Raw genomic sequence first — 25,521 nt, forward strand, 5'->3', positions numbered from 1 at the left:
CCCTTTTCCTAGGGGCACATCAATATCAAATAGAATTCAAAGGTACAAAGCAGCATGGCAATGCTGATGGGCTGTCGCGCCTGCCACTACCTGAAGAAGAGGAGACGACGAAAGTTGACCCTGTTGAGTTATTTCATTCGACCATCATCGAGTGTTTACCAGTCACCAATGCAAGTATTGAAAGAGAAACCAGGAACGACCCGACACTGTCCCGAGTCTACGAGGTGACAGTGAAGGGATGGCCAACACATGGTGATCCTCTGTTACCGGCATTCTCGGCAAGGCGAGACCAGCTGTCCGTCTGCCATGGTACTTTGATGTACGGGACAAGAGTGATTATTCCTCCCAAGTTAAGGAAAAGAGTTCTAAAGGAACTGCATGAAGGTCATCTGGGGGGAGTTAAGATGAAAAGTCTTGCTAGGGCTTATGTATGGTGGCCGGGTATTGACCAACAGATAGAGGAGTTGACGAAAAGCTGCGCTGGGTGCCAAAAAGTGCAAAATGCACCTCCGATCGCACCACTACACCCATGGGAATGGCCTTCAGCCCCATGGCAACGCGTACATATTGACTTTGCTGGTCCATTCATGGACTCCATGTTCCTAATTGCGGTGGACGCACATTCCAAATGGCCAGAAGTGATCAAGATGAATACCACTACTTCAGAAAAGACAATTGCGGTGTTAAGAACAATATTCGCAAGGAACGGATTGCCAGAACAGATATGTTCGGACAACAGACCACAGTTCGTGTCGGAAGAATTCCAAAAATTCTTAAAGAAGAATGGGGTGAAACATTATACCTCTGCCCCATATCATCCGGCGACAAACGGGTTGGCCGAGAGATTTGTCCAAACATTCAAAAAGGCAATAAAGGCCATGAACGATGATCAGATTCCGCTACAACACAAGGTGGACAATTTCCTAATGGCATATCGAAACGCCACTCATGCAGTAACTAACCAAAGTCCTGCCATGATGTTTTATAACAGGAGGTTGCGGTCCAGGTTGGACTTGTTAAAACCAAATGTGCGGAGGGAAGTGGAAAACAAACAGTTCCGGCATATTAATAACAAGACCACTCGAAGTTTCGACGTAGGACAACCAGTGTTGGCAAGGGACTATGGAAACGAAAAATGGCAGTCCGGAACAATTCGGGCCAGACAAGGACCTCTGATGTACACAGTAGATATTGGTAACAATGTGATAAGGCGTCATGCGGATCAACTGGTAGAATCGAGAGCAAGGGTCGAACCCATGGTTGCGACAGAGACAACTGTGGAAGACGTTAATGAACCTGAAGCATCTACCTCGGCAGGGAATGTACCTGATGATGACATCCAATAACATAGGAAACCAACTAGAGGAGTCACCTCAGCAACAAGAATCAGAGACCACTGAAAGGCGTTATCCAACCCGAATCAGAAGGCCTCCTGAGAAACTGAACCTTTGAACTGTTTATACCTGAAGTTATATATGTTATGTTATGTTAAATGGGGATATGACTGTTAAGCTAAAAAGGGAGGATTGTGGTGTATGTAACCTGTTCCACCCTAAGAGAACTTAAGCCTGTTCCACCTTAAGAGATGTACTACTTTCTCTGGCTGCTGTATACGTAATACCGGTGGTGACCACCGGTATATAAGTACTGTGCAGTGATATTGCTGTTAGTATAGCCCTGACCTCCAACTAGTAAAGACCTGTTGAAACGTTATTCTTGTAGTCTGTGTCAGTAATTAATCTTAAATACAACTAGAACACACAGACTTAACAGTTATCAGAATGGAATGAGTAATAACACTTAAGAACATAGGACCAGGAGGAGGCCATTCAGCCCCTCGAGCCTATTCTGCAATTCTATTACATCATGGTGATCTGTACCTCAACTCCATTTACCCGCCTTTGTTCCATATTCCTTGATACCCTTCCCCAACAAAAATCCATCAATCTCAGTCTTGAAAATTTAAATTATAGAATCATAGAATGCCAGAACATAGGAGGCCATTCGGCCCAATGTGCCTGTGCCGGCTCTTTGAAGGAGTTATCCAATTAGTCCCACTACCCCTCTCTTTCCCCATAGCTCTGCACATTTTTCCCCTCAAGTATTTGTCCAATTCCTTTATGAAAGTTATTATTGAATCTGCTTCCACCACCCTTGCAGGCAGAGCTTTTCAGATCATCATAACTCGCTGCATAATTTCTTTCCTCATGTTGCCTCTGGCTCTTCTACCTTAAATCTCTTGTTAGTGACCATTCTGCAAGTGGAAATAGTTTCTCCCTATTTACTCTATCAAAATCCTTCATGATTTTGAATATCTCTATCAAATCTCCCCTTAACCTTCTCTGCTCTAGGGAGAACAATTCCAGCTTCTCTAGTCGCTCCACATAATTGAAGTCCCGCATCTCTGGTACCATTCTCGTAAATCTCCTCTGCACATTCTCCAAGGCCTTGACAGCTTTATTAAAGTCTGGTGCCCAGAATTGGCCACAATAGTCCAGCTGGGGTCTAACCAGTGCTTTATAAAGGTTTAACATAGCTTCCTTGCTTTTGTACTGTATTTATAAAGCCAATGATCCCATATGCCTCTTTAACAGCCTTCCCAACTTGTCCTGCCACTTCAAAGGTTTGTGCACATACACTCCCAGGTTTCTGACCCAGCATCCACAGTTTTATGGGAGAGGTCCAGAATTCCACTACTGTGTGTGAAACAGTGCTTCCTGATTTCACTCCTAACTGATCTAGCTCTAATTGTAAGATCACGCCCCCTTGTTCTGGATTCACCCACCAGAGGAAATAGTTTCTCTGTATCTACCCTATCGTATTCCTTTATCATTTTAAACACCTCGATTAGATCACCCCTCAACCATCTAAACTAAATACAAACTAAATTTATGCAATCTATCCTCATACTCTAACCCTTTAAGGCCTGGCATCCTTCTGGTGAATCTGCACTGTACCCCTCCAAGGCCAACATATCTTTCCTGAGGTGCCACAACTGAATGCAAAACTCCAGATGGGCTCTGACCAAGGCTCTGTACAACTGAAGCATCACTTCCTCATTAGGGAATATTGGGATTCAGAAACTGAGTGGATTCAAATATATGCAGGCAGTTACAGCATTTGAGATAAAATCAATGTCCCAAGCTTTAAACTACACCATTAGATTTTACAAAGCTGCAGAAATTTCAACCCTGTATCACTTTTAATGATTAATAAATTAAGTGCTTTAGAAATGCACCAGTTTGAATTAGACCATAGATGTTTAGTGAAGAGAGGGAGGCCATTCGGCCCATTGTGTCTGTGTCAGCTCTTAGAGCAATCTAAAACTAATCCCACTCTTCCCATAATCCCGTAGTCAAATATTTACCCAATTTTCCCTTAAAAGATGGAATGATCTCCTCCTCAACCATTCCCTGTGGCAAAGGATCCCATGCACCAACCCTCTGCATAATAAATTTTCTCCTAACCCCTCTCCTCACTCTGTTAAGAGTTAATTAATATTCTATCAGCATTCTTTTCTACACAGCATTTCCTCCCCTATGTGGTAATTTTAATGGAATTCTACTAAGCTGCTTCTTGCCAACATCTACCAATACACAATCAGCAGTTTAAGTGTTGACTTGCTAATCATGGGCCTAGGGTCCAAAGTGAAACTCTTAGCTGTTGAGTGTTGTTGCCGATTGGAAACAGATGGGCTGGCCATCACTCTCGGGTTCAGCAAATCTAAAAACTATGAGCAACATCTTATTAATGGTTATGATTATGCATTGTCACTACCCTGCAGTTCTGAGACAAAAGTAGCTCAGCAAACCAGAGTGATCGTGAATACCTATTAATTGCAAAACATAAAAGTTTTTTTGTCATGTGTCAGCAGTTAGGCTATTGCTTTTGGCGAGCCTTGGGTAAATGAACTGAACAATGATGATGAATGGTGAGAACAATAGGTCGTAGCAGCACAGAAAATAGTAAAATGAAGATAAATGAGCTCTTACTGTTCCGCAGTCGCCCCATGACGACTTGTGTATATTGCGATTGGTCTTTACTGATGCTGCTCGAGTTCGCTGCCCAAAAGGTGGCCAGAATTGAACTGCTCTTTCATTTTTCCGTTCCTCGGAGGGAAATTCCTTTATATCTGTTAATAAACCAATCAAGACCCAAAACAGATCTTGATTGATTTATTGACGGATTTAAGGGAAGCTACACATTTAAGGGGAGGCTTAATAATCATAATAATAATCAACTTTATTGTCATTGTTAGTGCACAAGTGCAGTACAACGAAATGTAGGCTTGCGGCTCCCGAGAGTGTACATTTAGATTAAGACATTTAACATTCAACATTCATTTGGCTTGTAATACATAAACATAAACATAATAAAGTGCATTGGCAGATGTGCAGGCTTTAGAGTTTATTTGTGGAGTTCAGTAGGATGACAGCCCTGGGAAAGAAGCTGTTCCTAAATCTGGTCGTTCGGGTGCGAATGCATCTGTAGCGTCTCCCAGATGGCAGGGGGGGCGCGAACAAACTGTGGCTGGGGTGGGTAGGGTCTTTGATGATGGTCAGTGACCTCCGTAAACAGCGTTTCTGGTAGATGTTCTCTATGGTCGGTAGCCGGGTGCCGGTAATGCGTTGGGCAGTTTTGACTACCCGCTGCAGGGCTTTCTGGTCATAGGAGCTACAGCTGCCATACCATACTGTGATACAGTTCGTCAGGATGCTCTCTATTGTGCAGCGGTAAAAGTTAGAGAGGATCAGGGGTGACAGGTTACATCCCTTCAGCCTCCTTAGGAAATATAGGCGCTGCTGGGCCTTCTTCACCAAAGAGGAGGTATTGAGGGACCAGGAGAGGTCTTCCATGATGTGGGCTCCGAGGAACTTAAAGCTGCCCACCCTTTCCACCACAGCCCCATGGATGTGGATGGGGGTGTGATGCATACATGAGGGAGAAAGGAATAAAGGGATATGGGAGCAGGGTGGGAAGCAATGTTCCCTCTCTTTTTTTGGCTGCGCAACCCATTCATATTTTTGCGCATGTGCGTTTTTTTCCATTTAAAAGCCGGGGAGCATGCTGCGCAGGACGTCCAGATCGCTGCGCAGCCACACAGCTCAACGGGAACATTGGTGGGAACTCGAGGGGCTGAATGGCCGACTCCTGTTTCTAAGATTCTTGGTTTGAGCTGTCAAGCTCTGGCTCTCCAAATGATCACTGGGAATGTTTACTTTATGAAGATCTGCAATTGCTGCATTCTATATCCCGTAATATGTTTACAATCCTCTCTCTCTCTCTCTAATGTCACTCCTCAATGCTACATCATAGCTGCTATGTGGACAGAGAGAGGAACCAGCCACTGGGAAATTTGGATTGGTATCCTCACTAGACAGTCAGAGAATTCAAATTATTTCTCCCCTAGCACCCGAACAGACCATTAAGGGAGTTGAGCATATATTAGACTGGAGGAAGCAGAGCATTAGACTAGAAAGGAAGTGGACTCAACATGATAGTCACCGAGCTACACAGAGAACTGACAGAGCTTCTTTTACACAAATTATTTCTCGTAAGAAGGAGCCTACGTTAACAGTCTACAAGGTCACTGGTTTCCATTTGCCAAACAGGGAGACAAACTTCGGTGTAACATCTAAAATGGCATTAGCTACACACAGATTAGATTCAAACTGAGTGTCATTTTCTTAAAATGAAATGTAAATGGTGCGTATAAGGCCACGGTCTACATTCATTTGAGCCAGATGCACAGCGCTGTGCGAAATTGGCCTGAATTGATCTGCTTTTTGATTTTCCTTCACGGTTTGATGGAGGTCCCAAGGACTTTCCCTTAACGAGCCAGCCAAGACCTGGAACTTGGCATATGAAGAATTGTGCCAGGTCCTCTGACTTTGTGGTATTGCGTGTTGATATCCCAATACCTCGTACCCTTAGACTAATGTAGGATTGGAAACAGAACTCAATTTCTATCAGAGACAGTTAATCAACCAGATAATGCAAGATTAAAACAAATAGAGGAACAGTCCAATGTACAATAAATTTAGTATGTTAACATTGTTACATTTCAAAATGCCACAGAGGACTTTAGCAACATAATTGGATTCAGAGGACAGCAACCCTCAGTTGACTTGTGAACTGTATGATTCTTCTCAAATGTAACTATTGATTTGGACATTTAGGTTAGTTAGGACATAGCTTACTCAGCACAGTGAGGACTTGCAGTGAGTCTCTCCCAGCGTTCTTCTTGATCTGATGACTGAACACTTGTCGTCTTGACATTATTAAATCATTTTTGGACCTCCTGCCAAGTCCTTCTGTGGTTTGGCATAATGTTCAATCTCCTTGTAATTTCTCCAGGCTTGTTTCCTGTGGGTGGATTTCTTATTGGGCTGGAGGAAGATGCTCTGCGATGCTGCCGATTGTCAGCTTGCCCCCACCAGTACCTCCTCTACACTCAAGGCCACCTAAGCCTTAGTAACATTTACTTTTTGCACTACCAGGTTGAAATTTTGGATCAACAGAGCAGCACACCTGGTGACCAATAGGGTTGAATTGCCTTATTGTGGTGTTCAACTGTGATTTATCAGCTGAATGTAGTCATTTTATAGGCAAAGGATGAATTCCTAGGTGGTAACTGAAAACATGTCAAATAACAGTGTAGACCACCAGGCTGAAAATCACCCCCATATTTTTTTTAAAACAAACCGAGATGTTATGGTGCTAAACTGCAGCTGAGAAATGACAATCGGTATTAACGTTCATATTCTTCCACTAGAATAGGCGAGAGGATGTGATCTGAACGTGTTAAGTCTTGTTCCTCTGAAACCACGAACAGTAATTCCGAGGCTTATGAGTTTGTATCACATTCTCTGCATGTTGAAATGTTTATTGTCATTTATTTGAGTGAAAAGTCAAAGGGTTTACTATAAGCCAATAAAATATTGCATTGGGATACAGGGCAACGCACAGCCTGCAGTGTATGAGAGAACACTAACTCATAAAATGTGAGTGGTTTATTAAAATGTCATCTCAACCTTCAGATGGCTCACTGTAACACAGTAAATAGAAACCCAAGTGATCATTTACCATTTGCCATTTACTTTGCTGGTGGTTTGTCAGATGCTGCAAAACAAGCCCTCAGAAGCGAAGCACGTAATCCGACATCAACTGTATAGCGCCTTTAAGGTAGGAAAACGTCCCAAAGTGCTTCATGGAGGTGTGATCAAAATAAATGGATGCCAAGCCAAAGGAGGAGATATTAGGAGGGGTGACCAAAAAACTTGATCAAAGAGGTGGGTTTTAAGGAGGGTTTGAAAGGATGAAAGAGAGGTAGAGAGGCAGATGGGTTTCGGGAGGGAATTCCAGAAAGTGGGGCCTAGGCGGCTGAAGGCACGGCCACCAATGCTGGGGCAATGGGAGGGAGGGATGCGCAAGAATCTAGAGTGAGAGTAGCAGAGAGGTCACATGGAGGGGTTGCAAGGCTGGGTAAGCAACATGAAAATGTATTAGTGATATGTTAATAGGCTAGATTCTATGTAATATGTGGCTTATAAAACAATTCTCCCTAGCCAACAGATGTAATGAACTGGTCCACTAATACAGCAACTAAAAAGACTTTATATAGCGCCTTTCATGTCCCCAGGATGTCCCACAGCGTTTTACAGCCAATGAGGTACATTTTGGAGTCACTGTTGTAACATAGGAAACACAGCAGTCAATTTGCACACAGCAAGCTCCCACAAACAGCAAGTGAAAGTGACCAGATCATCTGTTTTTGTTATGTTGATTGAGAGTTAAATATTGGCCAGGACACCGGGGATAACGCAACTGCTCTTCTTCGATATAGTGCCATGGGATCTTTTTACGTCCACCCGAGGGGGCAGACGCGGTCTCGGTTTAACATCTCATCCGAAAGACAGCACCTCCACCAGTGCAGCGCTCCCTCAGCACTGCACTGGAGTATCAGCCTAGATTTTTGTGCTCAAGTCGCCGGAGTGGAAATTGAACACAACGTTCTGACTCAGAGGCGAGAGTGCTACAACCTAAGCCACCGCTGACACAGTGTAATGCTCCAGGTTCACAAACACTGACAGATAGGGAGCTTAAAATTTGAATTCAAGCAAAAGAGAAGCTGTATGACCAAGTGACTACACTTCAAAAAGTACTTTGGTTGTAAAGCACTGTGGGACGTCAAAGGCGCTATATAAAGTCTTTCTCCCAGAAAGGTTCAACATGCAGAGTGTAATGCTCTAGGTTCACAAACTCTTTTACAGTAATGTTTTTAAAAAAAGGCAACAGCACACCCCATAACTTAGGAGTGAAGCTACCTTTAAAGCTTACATTTCCCGCAGTGGGTCATAGTGACTTGTTTAAATTCCAATGTATTGTGTCACATTTAGAATGGGCACATCTGCCAATTAGCGCAGTGAATGGGTCAATATGCATCCTTCACTAGTGCTTATCTGAATCAATGTGACTGTTTTATTAAATACAGTCCAGCTTTTATTAGCAGATAATTGCTTTTTTGGCACAATTTCAAGTGCAGTCCAAAGTAATAAAAGACAGAATTGGGGGGAAATATATTTGCTGCATAACACCAAGCTATCAGCTTAGTATCAGTATCAAGCTATTGGTGTCTGTGACCATGGTGCACGGTCCTTTCTCAACCTTCTCGATCGGTCTGCCAGCCTTGGACACGGCTGACCACACTATTCTCCTCTAACACTGCTCTGCTGTCCAGCTGAGTGCCGTTTGGCGCCCCCACAGCTCGATACCTCAAAATGGCGACCGATGCCTCAAAATGGTGGCTGCCTCTTTGCCGCGGGCATTGACCCCGCCGGTCGATTGCCCAGAGTCAAAATCCACCCCAATGAGTGCAAGAATCATATACAATCGTACAGCACAGGAGGCGGCCATTCGGCCCATCGTGCCTGTGCCGGGATTTTTCCACTGCTGCCACAGGCAACAACTGTAGTTTGCATCTGAGCTGCAGTGAAAAACCCAACACTGTCGACAGTCATGCAATAGTCTCCTGACTTGGCGTGCTGGCAATTGGAAGCAATGAGATTCAATGTGCTCAAGGTGAGGCCATTGTGACTGTTCATCCTCTGGTCTGATCTCTAGTTCATCAAAATAAAATTGCTGCCATATTTTTTCCCAAAATAGTTAATTTTATATTCCTTTAAAAATTAAGGACTACCTGTTGGATTGAAAACAATGCTGTTTTGAAAGGTGGATTGAGTGGCTGAGTGAGTCGGCAGGGCAGATTATCTCTTCACCTCAGGTTCAAATTTAGCCCGGACTGACAGGATGAAAGTCTCTTTGCACCAGTGGAGTTTGGCCAGTCTGCACCCAATTCTTAGTAGATATAGGTCTACAACACAAAAAACTTTTGACCACTGGACACAAGTTAACACTAAACTAGCAGACTCAGAGAGAGGACAGAGGCTGGCTGGTGCAAAAAGTGGAAAAATTCACCTTGGTGCAGAAGGGGTTCGTGTGAGATCAAGAGTTCAGACAAATACTTGGAGCAGTGTAGAGGGAACTTCACTCTGCATCTAACCTTGTGCTATGTGTGGCCTGATGCTGTATACCAAGAATAGCGCTGACATCACACACCTTGATGAGCACAAACATTTCCCAGAAATGAATTCAAGTGATACCTACAGAGGCACCAATAGGCAGCATTAAACTGTGAGAGTAGAGCTAGGGGACACAGGTTCACTCATTTAAAAGGTCATTTTTGGACTATCAGGAAATTCTTCACACAGAGAGTGATCAACATTTGGAATGAACTTCCAACAGGAGTAGTGAAGTACTTCCACTTTCACAGTCAATGGAGTACTTTTAAAAAAAAAAACTGTAATCACTGTGCTAATATAGGGAAACACGGCAGCCAACTTGCACTCAGCCAGGTCCCACAACCAGCAATGACATAAATGACCAGATTAACTATTTTGGTGGTGCTGGTGAGGGGTAAATGTTGGCCAGGACACAAGGGTCTAGAAATTGGGCCACTTAGCATCAGTTTTTCAGGCGCTATGCAGCTCCCAAGGCCCCAAAATGGGGGTCAGGACTGGCCAGAAGTGCTACAGCCACCATATTGGGTAACGACAAACGAGACCCTTACCCACGCCTGAAGCAGGCCCTTTGCATATGCCACGGCTGACGCCTATAGAAAAAAGTAGGATAGCTCTTTCAAAAGAGCCAACACAGGCACCATGGGCCAAATGGCCTCCCACTGTGTCGTAAGATTCTAGAATTCTGTCTCTTTTATTTTTTTGATTTCTCTCTGTGCCACCTATTGTCTTATCAATTCCGCCATTTAACCACATCCCGCTTTACAGGTCATTCCATGTGTTTTCTCCCCTTGTCCGGTTTCTTTTAAAGTACTGTTCATTCAGTTCCAACCAAGAGGTCACACAATTGAAATGTTAACTCATCTGTTCTCTCCACAGATGCTGTGCCTAACCTGCTAAGTCTTTCCCTCATCTTCTGTTTCAGATTTCCAACATCTTTGCTTTTTAATGCTTCTTTCTAAAACTACTTCCAGCACTCAATCAATCCGGTTAATCTCCCTTTCCTCTGCTGCCAAGAACAATCTCTGCTCAATTCCTCCCACAGCGTCACCTCTGAGAATGAAAACTCTCTGTTTGGAGAATTCTAAGGGCCAACTCCAGTCTCAGTGCAAAAATGGTTCCTCGAGGGTAAGTATCTACATGGTGAGGAGAGGGGCTTGTTAAAGATCTGGTAAAACATTTTCAAGTTACTGACGTGACAATTTTGCATTTTTAGTAATGAACCAGTTTCGGAAGAAAGATAGATTAGAAAGTAGACTCAGAATTACAAAAGTTTGAAAATTCCATGGGGGTTGAATTTCCCCACTCTACCGCTGTAACTTCGGTAGAAATCCCACTTAGGTACGTAAACAGGGTTTCCGTTGAACTTCCATCAAAGTTACGGCGACGAAGGGAATTCGTCCTCATCGACGTTGTGGAGCTAAAATGATACATTTATCAGTTCCCTTAAGCAAGTGGACAATAAAAAAAGTTTGCACTTCAAGTTACTTTCAGGTTGCTTTTGGTTTAAAAAAAACGCCCGTCAAAAATTGCATGGATAATAAACATTGTACACGTAGGCTGGCAGCTGACTGTTGCTAATGTCCCTGAAAGTTTCTTTAAAAAAAGTTGGCAAGGCATCGAAAATCTGTGCAACAACAAAATTGCAGTAGCACTGGGACTTTGTGATGAGATCTGTCCACCCAGCTGACTCTTCTCGATATTACACATGCTGTTTCAGAGCCTGTCATCTGAGCAGACATCACATGTCCATGTGAGATCCTGAAAGAATCAACTATACTTTGGCAGCTGAACTGTTGACGACTTGATTACAAGAAGCACCTTGTGACTACATTCCTGAACACAGTGTTTACGGTTCAACTTGCTGCTTTTTTTTTAATTGCCCATCTAGTTTCTCTCTTTAGGAAGGCTCAATTCTTTCATAATTTATTTTACTCTAAACATGTTGGGGGTTGGATTTTCCTCCTCTAGCAGTGGAAACAGCAGGTAAAGCCAAACTTGATTTCCCTCCCCTCCTGGGACCGCTGGTACCACTTTCTCTGCCCGCCCCATATAAATGCCTGGCTTCCTGACCCCTTTTCCTCCTGCCAATCCCTTTCAGCTTCACTCCCTGGGATTACCTGGTGAAGGGTGATGGTAGTTCTGGTTCAGTGGCAGGAATAGCTCCGAAGAGCCAGCAGTGGGCCTAGTAGAGGCCTACTTTCCCTTGAATCTTGCCCTACCTTTGTAGCCCTTGGCCTCCGCCATACCAAGGCATACAAAGCTGTGTCTCCTTCCAGACTCTCTCTTGCTCCTTTAAAAGTTCTCTCAACACCTCTTCTAGTTCTAAAGTTATCCCTGCTGCATCACCACCTCTTGTGCCCTGGCAGGGCTCCTCTTGGCAACTGGTGGGTGCCCATCTGGGCACAGCAAAATGGGTCAGGGTTGCCATGTTGGTGAGAGGGGTGGGCCGGAAGTCCCATCCTGCCACTGGAAAAAAAAATCCAGCCCATTTTTTTCTTGCTACTTTTGCTCCCTTCCTGTTACATCTTAAAAGCATCAACTCCTTTCTAGCCAATGTGGATAGTATCCTCACCAGAGCATCCACGCATTCGTACTTTTAGCAGGGGCACTGGATGCCAATGAAGTCAGGAACCATGGCACATTTTTTCCCCTCCTTAACCAAAGCCCATTGCAGTGTTCCTACCAGCATTCTGGTTACAGTCAGCTAACTGCACAGACCATGAATAAAACCTAGCATCCTTTTAGCTCAGGTACCTACTGCACAAACTCACTGTGCCATTTGGTAGGAATTTAATTTCTTTAAGTCCATATACAGCTTTCATTTGATATCACATTTTAGTACACAAAACACCAATCAGATATAGAGTGGCGACGAGCAATGATGCTTAAGTGCGCTTTGCCACTGTGTGCAGAACAGATTCATATGCGAGACCGTGTTTAGAACCCGTTACTATTTTTAGAACAGATACATATAGCAGCAGCACCAGATAAACAGCCCATCTGTAGGCATCAGCCCTCTTTTGTTCCAATGGATGGAAAACCAATTAGCACCTGCTCCATACTCAAGATTGGAAATTTCACACCAGTGTCTTTCCTCATTCTAATTTGAAATCTTGTTTCCAAAAAAAATCAAAAAGCTCGTCAAGGCTTTAATTCTGTCACCTGCACTTTGCTAATTAGGAAATATAAACATTCTAATAAATCACAGCCATGTTAGACAAAGAAAGAGAATGGACTTTTTAAAAGCATTTTTGCATTTTAATACTGTATTTGCTGACTGTATGCACACATCACTGCAGCAGTTCCCAGCTCTTGTGGCTGCAAAAAATAGAGAGTCCCCCTTCTGCCCCATAGCAACCCTAAACACCAGGAACACAGCTATAGTTCTAGCATCAGTACAGCACAAATGAGAGGATATAGGACGTATAACATATTTGTGTCACAAGCGTATTTTGGATGAAAGGACCGAGTGTAATGTAGCCAAATTTGCTGATGATACAAAGATAGGTGGGAAAGCAAGTTGTGAAGAGGACACAAAGAATCGCAAAAATATGGCAGATGGAATATAATGTGGGAAAATGTGAGGTTGTCCACTTTGGTAGGAAAAATAAAAAAGCTAATTATTTAAATGGAGGGAGACTACAAAATGCTGAGGTACAGAGGGATCTGGGGGTCCTTGTACATGAAACAAAAAGTTAGCAGTAAAGGAACAGCAAGTAATTAGGAAGGCAAATGGGATGTTGGCCTTTATTGCAAGGGGGATGGAGTATAAAAGTAGGGAAGTCTTGCTACAACTATACAGGACGCTGGCGAGACCACACCTGGAGTACTGCGTACAGTTTTGGTCTCCTTATTTAAGGAGGGATATACTTGCATTGGAGGCAGTTCAGAGAAGGTTCACTAGGTTGATTCCTGAGATGAGGGGGTTGTCTTATGAAGAAAGGTTGAGCAGGTTGGACCTATACTCACTGGAGTTTAGAAGAAGGAGGTGTGATCTTATTGAAACATAAAAGATTCTGAGGGGGCTTGACAGGATAGATGCAGAGAGGATGTTTCACCTCATGGGGGAATCTAGAACTAGGGGGCATAGTTTCAGAATAAGGGGTCGCCCATTTAAAATAGAGATGAGGAGGAATTTCTTCTCTCAGAGGGTCGTAAATCTTTGGAATTCTCTATCCCAGAGTGTTGTGGAGGCCGGGTCATTGAATATATTTAAGGTGCAGATAGACAGATTTTTGAACAATAAGGGAGTCAAGGGTTATGGGGAGCGGGCAGGGAAGTGGAGCTGAGCCCAAGATCAGATCAGCCAGGCTCGAGGGGCCAAATCCTGCTCCTATTTCTTATGTTCTTTATGCCAACCCATTTTATGGTGGGCCTTAATCTATCTTCCATCACTTTTGGTGGAAAATCTCAGAAGGGGTGGGGTTCTGCAGGCAGTTGGTGGAATAGCTCCTCACCCACTGGAGTTACACCGGGGCGGAGAGTGCTTTTAGTGTTATATGCAAAAATAGAACTGTACAACCATTGAGGTTCCAAGCACAGAAGGAGGCCATTCAGCCTCTGTGCAGACTCTTTGCTACAGCGAATACCTGGCCAGAGAGAACCCTGCGTACTACCTAGGTCTGAAGGAGACTCAGCACAGCTGCTTCCTGTGCATCGGCAGACCATGAGCCGGGGCCCCGGCTGGGGCTACGCGCACCAAGTATGTTCTTCGCTAGAGCAAAGAAAGCTAATGACACTGTCTCACCCTCTCCCCATAGTCCTGCATCACCCTCTGCTTCAGTTATCCAGTTTTCTCTTAAAAGATGCAGCGCCTTCTGCTTCACCCATTCCTCATGGCAAAGCATCCCATGCTCCGACAATCCAGTGTAAAGGAATTTCTCCTAATCTCTCTCCCCGCTCTCTTAGTACGGCAAGGTTCATTTCTGCCCAACGTTTTGCATGCACTCCCATGGTCCCTTTAACTCACCTTCCACCACAGCCGATTTCCAAATGGCCCTGGATCGCAAATGGGCATCTTATGTTTGACATTAATTACAGGAAATGGTGAAGATGGTCATGCCTCCAAATATATATTCAAATAAAAAGAACTTGCATGTATATAGCACATTTACTGCTCCTGACAAAAATACATTGTTTAACTCATTAGCTGATATACACGGGTCTAATAGATATGAGCTCGTTATTTATTTATTTATAACTGAAATAATGCTCAATTTAGTTATGAGTTTTGAAGTTACTGCACCTTCCAGTTTAAAATCACCGACACTCCTGAATTATACTGGATTTGGCACCGCCCAAGCAGCAATGGAAGTCAAAAGAACAGCACCACGAGACAGCTGATTATTTAATTAGAACTGGAATGTTCCAAATCCCAAATTAATGTCCTAAAACTGGAAATAATAAATCAGTCAGCAAAATGTTACGGCAAACCAAAGAAGCAACAAGGGAGATTTATTAAGTTCATTAGGGATAATTGCCACAGTAAATGAAGGAATGTTGAAATGAAACTTCAAAAAACTAAACTGTTGCTCTTGTAAAATGTTTTATTTTTCTGAACATGCTTCCCCCCCCCCCCTTCTTTGATTCTTTGTTTTATGCAGATACTTGAACAGGAAAAATTTGCAGGGCTATGGGGAAAGAGCAGGGGAGTGGGACTAATTGGAGAGCTCTTTCAAAGAGCCGGCACAGACATGATGGGCCAAATGGCCTCCTTCTGCGCTGCAAGGCTCCATGATCACAATTTGTAAGAATATATGGCCTGGATTTTTCCAGCAGATCTGGAGTGGAGGACACTTAAACCTTGCTTAGGGACGCACCCGTCACACCCCCACCTCCCCCCATTTCCCAGGCCATTGTCCTGGCACCCGGCCATCTGCAGATCGGAGATATGTGTCCTCTGCATACTTCTTGGCATTCGAAGCAGTTGGACGCAGTACGCAAGGGCTGACTGTTGGGTCCAAGCGCCTAGTGTTTAGCAATCTGTGGAGGGAATGAATGAAGGGAGCCGGCAGCAAAGGCCCGTGATAGGACAATCAGAACATTAGCCAGCACAGACTGTGGAGATAAATTTCTCCCAGAAACTGCCTGCTTGTTACTGCTGTGGCAGGCCTCAGGCTTGCTGCAGCAATTTCCCATCCCAGTTTCAGCACTACAGGAAACTCTTTTTTTATCCGGCACCGACGGGACCGGCGTGGTGCCGGTTTATCAAAAAGTCCGGATTACAGAGAGTTACAGTTAAAAGGTACGAGAGCTCGTACACAGCAACAAATTCAAGCTTCCCTGTTGCTTAGCAACAGCTGCAAGAAGCCCGACCACAGACCAAGCGTCCCTGTTGCTTAGCAACAAGTGCAGGAACCTCCGATTACACAGCCAAGAATCAAGAAACGGCCACTAATATGAAGAAAAAGTTAACTGAACCTACTCCTGAATTTTGCCGGTTAACCGAGATGTCCGGTTGTTTGGGTGCCGGTAAATCGAGAGTTTCCTGTACTCCCCAGCAGAGGCCAGGAGCCCACCTCTTATATGCAAGTGACCCTAGGGTTGTAAATTCAGCTGGGTTGGGGGGACACCTCATTGTTTTGATTGGGTTGACAGGGCAGATGCTGAGAGGTTGTTTCCAGTGGCTGGAGAGTCTAGAACTAGGGGGAACAGTCTCAGGCTAAGGGGGTCGGCCATTTAAAACTGAAATGTGGTGAAATTTCTTCACTCAAAGGGTTGTGAATCTTTGGAATTCTCTACCCCAGAGGGCTGCGAATGCTGAGTCGTTGAATATATTCAAGGTTGAGAGAGAGAGATATTTGGACTCTAGGGGAATCAAGAGATATGGGGAATTAGGCGGGCAAGTGGCATTGAGGTAGAAGATCAGCATCAATGGCAGAGCAGGTTCGATGGGCCGTATGGCCTACTCCAATCCTAATTCTTATCTTGTCATCAGATGTCCCGACCCACCCTATTACAGAGGTTAGTACGCACAAACAGTAACAAGACAAATACAAAGGAAAAACAGATCATTAGTGGCAAATCGCTGGATAGAAGTTGAGGCATATATGATCATAATCATGATCAAAATGTTGCATGCGAAGCAGAATTATTTTTTTGGAGAGGGAGTAATGATGTCCCTTTTGAGCAGGGGTCTAAGCAGGGGTAATCGGGAGCTTGGAGGGGAGTGGGTGTCGAGGGAGCAGATGCCAGGCTTTATGCACTAGATGGGTTTGGTGAGATGGATGGAAGGAGAATGGAGAAAAAGTATTTAGTAAAGGGAGGTGGCAGGTTCTTTGGAAGAGGGAAGGAAGGAGGAAGCAGTTATGGGAACAGGAGGTTGGGAACAAAGACAATGGCCCCGACTTTCCCCCAGCCGTCGGGCGGGGTTTCAGGCGGGCGGGGGCTGAAAATCCCGAATTTGGGGGTCCCGACACCATCCCGCCCAAAACCCCGCCCCACGTAAATTTCAGGGGCAGCAGGTACCCACCCCGCACTGGGACCCGCCGAAACCAGGCAGGAAGGGATTAGTGCCAATGAACTGCCTGTTAACAGGTAGTTAACAGACAGTTTTTAGCCTAATCCCTATTTTGAGGGGTTTCGTGTGGGTTTCCCGACGGCTCCAAACCACGCCAGGTTAGAGCAGGCGGGCCGTCGGGTTGAAGGAGTTGGAGGGTCGCGATATCGGTGCTCAGGTGAGTGATGGGTGCATGAGTGTAAAGGTAAGTGTGTTTGGTGTGTCTAAAGTGTGTAAAGAACTTTTACTTACCTGTACTTACCTTTACAGCCTTTCTTCCTGTAGCCGTCGGGAGCCCATCACTCAGCCAGAACTGAAAGCTGAACGGCTGCGATCTGTCAAAAGTGACAGCCTTCAGCTTTGAGTGCCGGTAAGAGTTCTAACTGAGTCTGTGCAGAATGACTCATGTCAGAACTCAGACCGTCAGTGTTTGACAGCTTCAAACAGCTGTAAAACACTGATATTTCATCTGTCAAAAACTCTTGACAGATGAAATTTCAGTCTGTGACGTCACCTGTTGCCGGGTGGCCCTTAATTGGCCCGCTGAGCCCGCTGGGCGGGCTCAACAAGGTCAATTAAGGGAAAATCGCGCGGATTGGCCGGACGTCGAAGTAGGCGGGTCAAAAACCCGAAAGGGGAAGTCCCGCCTTCTTCCCGACAGGTTCGGCAAAATCTACCCCAATGTTGCAGATGGTCTCAGTTTTGGGCATGAAGTCCCTTAATTTCTTGAAATTAGAACGTGGAAGATGGTTAGCAGTGGAAAATAGTTCAGAGTTGGTTCTACTCTCCAAAATAATTTTTTTTGTTGTAGTAGGAACATTTAGTCTGGGTAAAACAGCAAGAAATCTTGGTGAGGAACAGAGTGAAGATGAAGTGTATGGGCCAGGTCTGGATACTGAAAGTAGCTCAGTGAATTGCCAGACTGATTGCACAGTATGTACATTCGATTTGAGGCAATGGAGGTAGTTACTGTACTGGGGGAAATGATGGGGCGAGAGAGTCCATCCGAGATTCAATGAGGACAACTTTAAAAGTAGAGGGATGATGGTTATGGAGATCAATGGAAGTATTATTTTTGTGGTTGTCAATTACCACAAAAGATCCGCAGTAAGATAGGCAAATCTTGCGGTTCACTAGTCAATGGCAGCCCATGGACTAAACCAACTGACCAACTTCATTTTTTTTCTTCCTTTATTCTCTCACCAACATTCTCCTTCTGGAGGCCTTGATTCCTTGCTGAGGCAGGAAGGACAGGCAGGAAGGAAGGAGAGGTGGGGTGGCTATGTTAATAAAGGATGGAATCACTATAATACAGAGAAATGATATTGGGTCAAAGGAGCAGGATAGTGAAACAGTTTGGGTGGAGATAAGGAATAATAAGGGGAAAAAAACACTAGTGGGCGTAGTCTATAGGCCTTCGAACAGTTGCAACTCTGTTGGACGGAGTATTAATCAGGAAATAGTTGAGGCTTGTAATAAGGGAACAGCTATAATTATGGGGGATTTTAACTATCATATTAACTGGACAAATCAAATTGGGCAGGGCAGCCTTGAGGATGAGTTCATTGAGTGTATTAGGGATGGGTTTCTTGAGCAGTATGTAACTAAACCGACCAGGGGGCAAGCAACCTTAGATTTGGTCCTGTGTAATGAGACAGGATTAATTAAAAATGTCCTAGTAAAGGATCCCCTTGGAATGAGTGACCATAACATGGTTGAGTTCCATATTCAATTAGAGGGTGAGAAGACTGGATCTCAAACAAGCGTGCTGAGCTTGAATAAAGGAGACTATGAAGGTATGAGAGCGGAATTGATTAGAGTGGACTGGGAAAATAGATTAAAGGGTAAGACGGTACATGATCAGTGGTGTACATTTAAGGAGTTATTTTACAACTTCCAAAAAAAAGATATTCCACTGAGGAAAAAGGGTGTAAAAGAAAAGATAGCCATCCGTGGCTAAGTAAAGTAATTAAGGATAGTATCCGACTAAAAACAAGGGCATATAAGGTAGCCAAATCTAGTGGGAGGATAGAAGATTGGGAAGTCTTTAAAAGACAGCAAAAAATAACTAAAAGAATGATTAAGAAAGGGAAGATAGATTATGAAAGTAAATTAGCAAAAAATATAAAAACAGACAGTAAAAGTTTCTATAGTTATATAAAAAGAAAAAGGGTGGCTAAAGTAAATGTTGGTCCCTTAGAGGATGAGACCAGGAAATTAATGGTGGGAAAATGGAGATGGCAAAAACGCTGAACAAATATTTTGTATCAGTCTTTACGGTAGAGGATACTAAGAATATCCCAACACTGGACAAACAGGGAGCTCTAGGGGGGGGGTGGGGAGGAGCTAAATACGATTAAAATCACTAAGGAAGTGGTACTTGGTAAAATAATGGGACTCAAGGCGGATAAATCCCCTGGACCTGATGGGCTTACATCCTAGGGTCTTGAGGGAAGTGGCGGTAGGGATTGTGGATGCATTGGTAATAATTTTCCAAAACTCCCTGGACTCAGCAAAGGTCCCGGCAGATTGGAAAACTGCTAATGTAACACCCTTATTTAAAAAGGGTAGTAGGCAGAAGGCTGGAAACTATAGACCTGTTAGCCTAACATCTGTGGTTGGTAAAATTTGAGAGTCCATTATTAAGGAGACAGTAACGGGACATTTGGATAAACATAATTTAATAGGACAAACGCAGCATGGTTTCATGAAGGGGAAGTCATGTTTGACAAATTTGTTTGAGTTCTTTGAGGAAGTAACATACAGGGTGGATAAAGGGGAACCAATGGACGTAGTGTATTTAGACTTCCAAAAGGCATTTGACAAGGTGCCATGCAAAAGGTTATTGCTCAAGATAAAAAATCACAGGATTGGGGGTAATATTCTGGCGTGGGTGGAGGATTGGCTCTCTAACAGAAAGCAGAGAGTTGGGATAAATGGTTCATTCTCAGACTGGCAATCAGTAACTAGTGGTGTTCCGCAGGGGTCAGTGCTGGGTCCCCAACTCTTTACAATCTATATTAATGATTTGGAGGAGGGGGTCGAGTGTAACATATCAAAGTTTGATGATACAAAGATGGGAGGGAAAGTAGTGAGTGAGGAGGACATAAAAAACCTACAAAGGGACATAGACAGGCTAAGTAAGTGGGCAGAGATTTGGTAGATGGAATACAATACTGGAAAGTGTGAGGTTATGCACTTTGGCAGGAAAAATCATAGAGCAAGTTATTATCTTAATGGCAAGAAACTGGAAAGTACTGTAGTACAAAGGGATCTGGGGGTCCTGGTGCACGAAACTCAAAGTTAGTATGCAGGTGCAGCAAGTGATCAGGAAGGCCAATGGAATGTTGGCTTTTATTGCTAGGGGGATAGAATATAAAAACAGGGAGGTATTGCTGCAGTTGTACAAGGTATTGGTGAGACCGCACCTGGAATACTGCGTACAGTTTTGGTGTCCATATTTAAGAAAAGACATACTTGCGCTCGAGTCAGTACAAAGAAGGTTCACTCGGTTAATTCTGGGGATGAGGGGGTGGACATATGATGAGAGGTTGAGTAGATTGGGACTCTATTCATTGGAGTTCAGAAGAATGAGAGGCGATCTTATTGAAACATATAAGATTGTGAAGGGGCTTGATCGGGTGGATGCGGTGAGGATGTTCCCAATGATGGGTGAAACTAGAACTAGGGGGCATAATCTTAGAATAAGGGGCTGCTCCTTCAAAACTGAGATGAGGAGAAACTTCTTCACTCAGAGGGTGGTAGGTTTGTGGAATTTGCTGCCCCAGAAAGCGGTGGAAGCTACATCATTAAATAAATTTAAAACAGAAATAGATAGCTTCCTAGAAGTAAAGGGAATTAAGGGTTACAGGGAGCGGGCAGGAAATTGGACATGAGTCCAGGTTCGGAATGGTCGTGGCCCTGTGGGTAGTGGAGCGGGCCCAGGGGCCGTGTAGCCTGATCCTGCTCCTACTTCTTGTGTTCTAATTCTGTTAGATTTCAGGAGATGGTTTTATTGCTGTTCCTGGCTGGGGTGGAGATCGTCTTTAGAGAAGGTAAGTACTGTAGAAAATATAGGGACAGAGTGATCTCCTGGACGAGTTTCGATCGCCTAGATGGGTCGGAGAGGAATTTCCCAGATTTTTTCTCCCAAATTGGCCATTGGTTTTTTTTTTAAAATCTGGTTTTTCGCCTCTCCCGGGAGATCACATGGGTTCGGGTGGGATGGAGAGTGATAGTATATTTGAGGTTAGGATCAGATCAGCCATGATCTTATTGAATGGTGGAGCAGGCTCGAGGGGCCGATTGGCCTACTCCTGCTCCTATTTCTTATGGGCACCTTTCAGTTCATTGCCAAAGTGGTCATTCTTCATCAGTGAGCCTGGACATGCTATTTGACTGCAAAGGGGCATCAGAGCCAAGCCTATTCCTGAACGCAACCACTTCCAACTTGGGTTACTGGTGAAGAGTAGTCAATTTTCCCCTCCATAGCCCCAGATGCGGAGGGCATTGTAGAACTCCGAACTCTTGTGCGGAGTTAACTGATTTCAGTCAGGACAGAGCAGCAATCAAACCTAGTGTTTCACTGGATTGTACGGCTCTTCTAATTACAGGATAAACAAAAGACCCTCAATCAACCAATTCAACACATTATTTGTATGCTTCTTCAAAAATACTTAACTAAATTTATACAAAAGCTTGAATGTATAAGACATCATAAAAATGTAAAATAATGGTTGTGACAACGAAGATGGAACATTTTTCTAACATGCCAAAAGAACATGATACACAAATAAGCACTGAGCTAGCATTTCCTTGTGCATAATAGGGTAGTGTGGCGAAATCCCCAAGACAAATACTGCTCCATTATAAAAAACGATTATTCAATATCTCCCTTCCCTCTCCTCATTATAATGACAGATTAACTTGTTTATATAGAATGAAGAAGCACTTATCTGCTAAAATTCCAAATAAAACAACTGCATGTAGGGATTCAAAATAAGTTATTTAAAAATAAAATAGACATCAAATAGAATGTCTTTAAAAACAATCTTGGCAAATGGAAAAAAATGCCCATCACATTCATTCCTATTCACTAATTGTAAATTCCTGATAAGGGAAACATCACATCACTTATTTCTCCATTCTGACTGTTGGCATGTTGAAAGATTTTCCACATCCGTCGAAAGAATTCCAAAAAGAAATTGCGCCAGTGAAAATTCTGAGTTTCCTTGGTGAAGTCCTGATAAGCCGATGAACAGCAGCACAAAAAGGCAGCCTCCTTTTATAGGACATTGCCACTTTGAGAAATTAAAAAGAAAACAATTTCAAATTACAAAGCAACGTCTACCTTTTCTCTTCCAACAGGATGAGATTTCCAGACCTTATTCTTCATCAGCATCATCAAACTGTCCCTGCACAGTGGGAATTTCTACTGCACTTGCCCTTGATGAGGGAGCATGCTCACAGCTCGGGTTGTAAGTCCCGCCATCCTGCCAAACAAGCTGCACTTCGCAACAATCTTTCTTAACAATTATTACTAGGTCATCCTCATCTGGAAGAAAACACATCACAGTTAAAAGAGAAGCTATCTTTTTTTTAAAAAAAAAATGATTTACAGGTTAGGAATCTAACGGGAGCATCTTAACATGAATTAAGATAAATTGTCAGCACTGAAGGCAATAATCCTCCTAAAACTTTCCCTTTGTTCCCTCTCCCACAGGAATCTGATGCTGGCGGGTGAAAGTACCTTTCTCAAGTGGAAATTTTACTGAACATTTCTGAAATCACAAAACTCAATTACAAAGAAAAGAGAAGACATTTTTAAACCATGTATTTTTCACTGGCCTGTAATATACTTCTGGACCTTTTCTGAACCAGTGGCACTTAAGCAGGCAAATATAGCAGCCAATTTGCACACCAGGTCCCACTAGCAGCACAATCAATGAATCCAAGATTGATCCAAGATTGGCATACTACAGTACTGTTTTAGCTTACCTCTCTCCTCCCTTTATCTGTGTCATATACCCCATGGAATATTTAGGAATTGTTCCCTTGGATTGAAAAATTGCCAATGTCACTCCATTATATAAGGGCGAGAGAGAGTAACCAGTAAATTATAGACCTATTAGTCCAACGTCTGTTGTGGGGAAGTTACTAGAATCTGTTATTAGGGACAGAGTGACTGAGCACTTGGACAAATATGAGCTGGACAAATATGAGCTGATCAAAGAGAGCCAGCATGGATTTGTAATGGGAAAGTCATGTCTAACTAATCTAGTTCAATTTTTTTAAAGAAATTACTAACGTGGTAGATAAGGAAGTGTCTATGCATGTTATTTATATGGACTTCCAGAAGGCATTCACTAAGATTCCACACAAGAGACTGTTGGCAAAAGTGAAAGCACGTGGAATTGGAGGCAACCTATTGACATGGGTTGGGAATTGGTTAAGAGGCAGGCGGCAGAGAGCAAGGATAATTGGTATGAACTCCAATTGTCAGGATGTAACTAGTGGTGTTCCCCCCAGGAATTGTCCCCAAAAAGCTGTTGAGGCTAGGTCAATTGAAAATTTCAAAACAGAGATTGATAGGTTTTGTTAGTTAATTGACATAATAAAACTCACGACACACTTGGTTTGAGTATAAAGCAAGGCTTTAAATCAACTTGTTTCAGAACATGGAGGTCTAGTTGTACTTCACTAGTTCCTGTCTTACAAAATGTCCCTGAGCAAGCTGGGCCCATGCCCGAGTATTTATACTCCTTGGACGGCGCCACCATCCAGCGTTATTTCATGAGTCGTTTCTTTATGGTGATGAGATTTAACACAGTAATGGTATTAAGGGCTATGGAACCAAGGCGGGTAAATGGAGTTGAGATGCAGATCAGACATGATCTAATTGAATGGCGGACCAGACTCGAGGGTCTGAATGGCCTCCTCCTCAGGGGTCCTGGCCAGACCAGCCAGTAAGAAAACATGCAACTATAATTTTCTTTTAAGAAAATGAGACCATCTTAAAAAACAGGAAGAAAATGCAGCAGCATAAAACCAAAAGGTTACTGAAGCTGGGAATGTTTACACAGAAGGAATGTTTACACAGGAGAAATGAAGCTCAGCAGAAATCTTATTCAGGTATTTAAGATTTGAAAGGGTATAAATAAATTGAACCTTAATCAGCTTGACAACCAAACTCTACAAAAGGCAATGGATTTAAACTTAGAAAAGGAAAGATGAAGAGACAGTCTTGATTCAACTGTTTTACACAGATGCTGAATGTATCAAAGGATTGTGTGGGGAGGCACATACTGTGGACAAAGTCAAGGGAAAGTAGATCAATATTAGTCAGAGAACATGACAGTACACTGGGACTGGCCAGATGGACCACAGAATCTCTCTCCCTCAGTCCTATACTTTTCAGAGCAAGACCATATAGCTTCTTTGCGAGATGTGTTGCGCTCCTGGAGTTGCACTGTTCCCTTTAAATGTGGAGGACTGTATACAATACTGTGAACAGTCCAGACTCTTAGATTGCCTGCAGTTTCCAGGAAATTGCATCTCCCTAGCCAGAGTTTAGTAAGGTCATTCACCACAGGACTGCAAAGTACACAGTTACTCAAACCATCAGGAAGAGTTTGGTTACTGAATTAACCCTTTGCTGCTAAACATCAAGTTCTCTCACTTTCCTTGTCTTTTTATACTCTTTAAATGTAATATATTCTATCCTCCTCTCCCTGTCATGAAGTCCTGCTGTTTGTAATTAGTGGTATCCTTTCTTATCTCACCATCCAATTTGTATAGTTACTGAACTTTATGGCCGTAGAATAATACAGCCCAGGAGGAGAATATCTGGCCCATCGTGCCTGTGCTGGCTCTTAGAGCTAGCCAATTAGTCCCACAGCTTTGCAATTTTCCCCCTTCAAGTATTTAATCCAATTCCCTTTTGAATCTGTTTCCACCACCCTTGCAGACAGTGCTTTCCAGATCATAACTCGCTGCGTAAATTTCCCCCCCTCATGTCGCCTCTGGTTCTTTTGCCAATTACCTTCAATCTGTGTCCTCTGGTTACTGACCTTCCTGCCACTGGAAACAGCTTCTCCTTACTTACTCATCAAAACCCTCCATGATTTTGAACACCTCTATTAAACCTCCCCATAACCTTCTCTGCTCCAAGTAGAACAACTCGAGCTTCTCTATAGTCCCTCCACATAACTGAAGTCCTGCATCCCTGGTACTATTCTAGTAACACTGCGTCCTCTCGAAGGCCTGGACATCCTTCCCAAAGTGTGGTGCCCAGAAATGGACACAATGGCCCAGAAATTCAGGTCTCCACGGGTGAGTACGCACGGGGTACTCACGCGCAGGCCCAACGAAAGTACCGGTTTCGTGCATGCACTGCGCATGCGCGGGAAACCAGCACTTCCGTTCCCCTGAAAGAAGGGGTTC

General features: G+C 43.6%; 1 protein-coding gene across 1 annotated transcript in view; it reads right to left on the reverse strand.

Moving 5' to 3' along the window:
- Window positions 1-12,817: 12,817 nt before the first annotated feature.
- The window catches only part of LOC147122578 (uncharacterized), a 35,996-nt gene continuing 23,292 nt past the window's right edge, over window positions 12,818-25,521 (reverse strand). Inside the window, exons 4-5 of the mRNA XM_086007170.1 lie at window positions 22,430-22,633; window positions 12,818-14,974 (exon numbers count right to left, since the gene is read on the reverse strand). Of these exons, the coding sequence (XP_085863296.1) occupies window positions 22,464-22,633 (170 nt within the window). The 3' untranslated portion in view covers window positions 12,818-14,974; window positions 22,430-22,463. The remainder of the gene's footprint in view (window positions 14,975-22,429; window positions 22,634-25,521) is intronic.

The sequence above is a fragment of the Somniosus microcephalus genome, chromosome 2 (assembly GCF_052327205.1).
Source record: "Somniosus microcephalus isolate GS21.2 chromosome 2, FLI_Smic_1.0, whole genome shotgun sequence".
NCBI classification, from domain to species: Eukaryota; Metazoa; Chordata; class Chondrichthyes; order Squaliformes; family Somniosidae; genus Somniosus; species Somniosus microcephalus.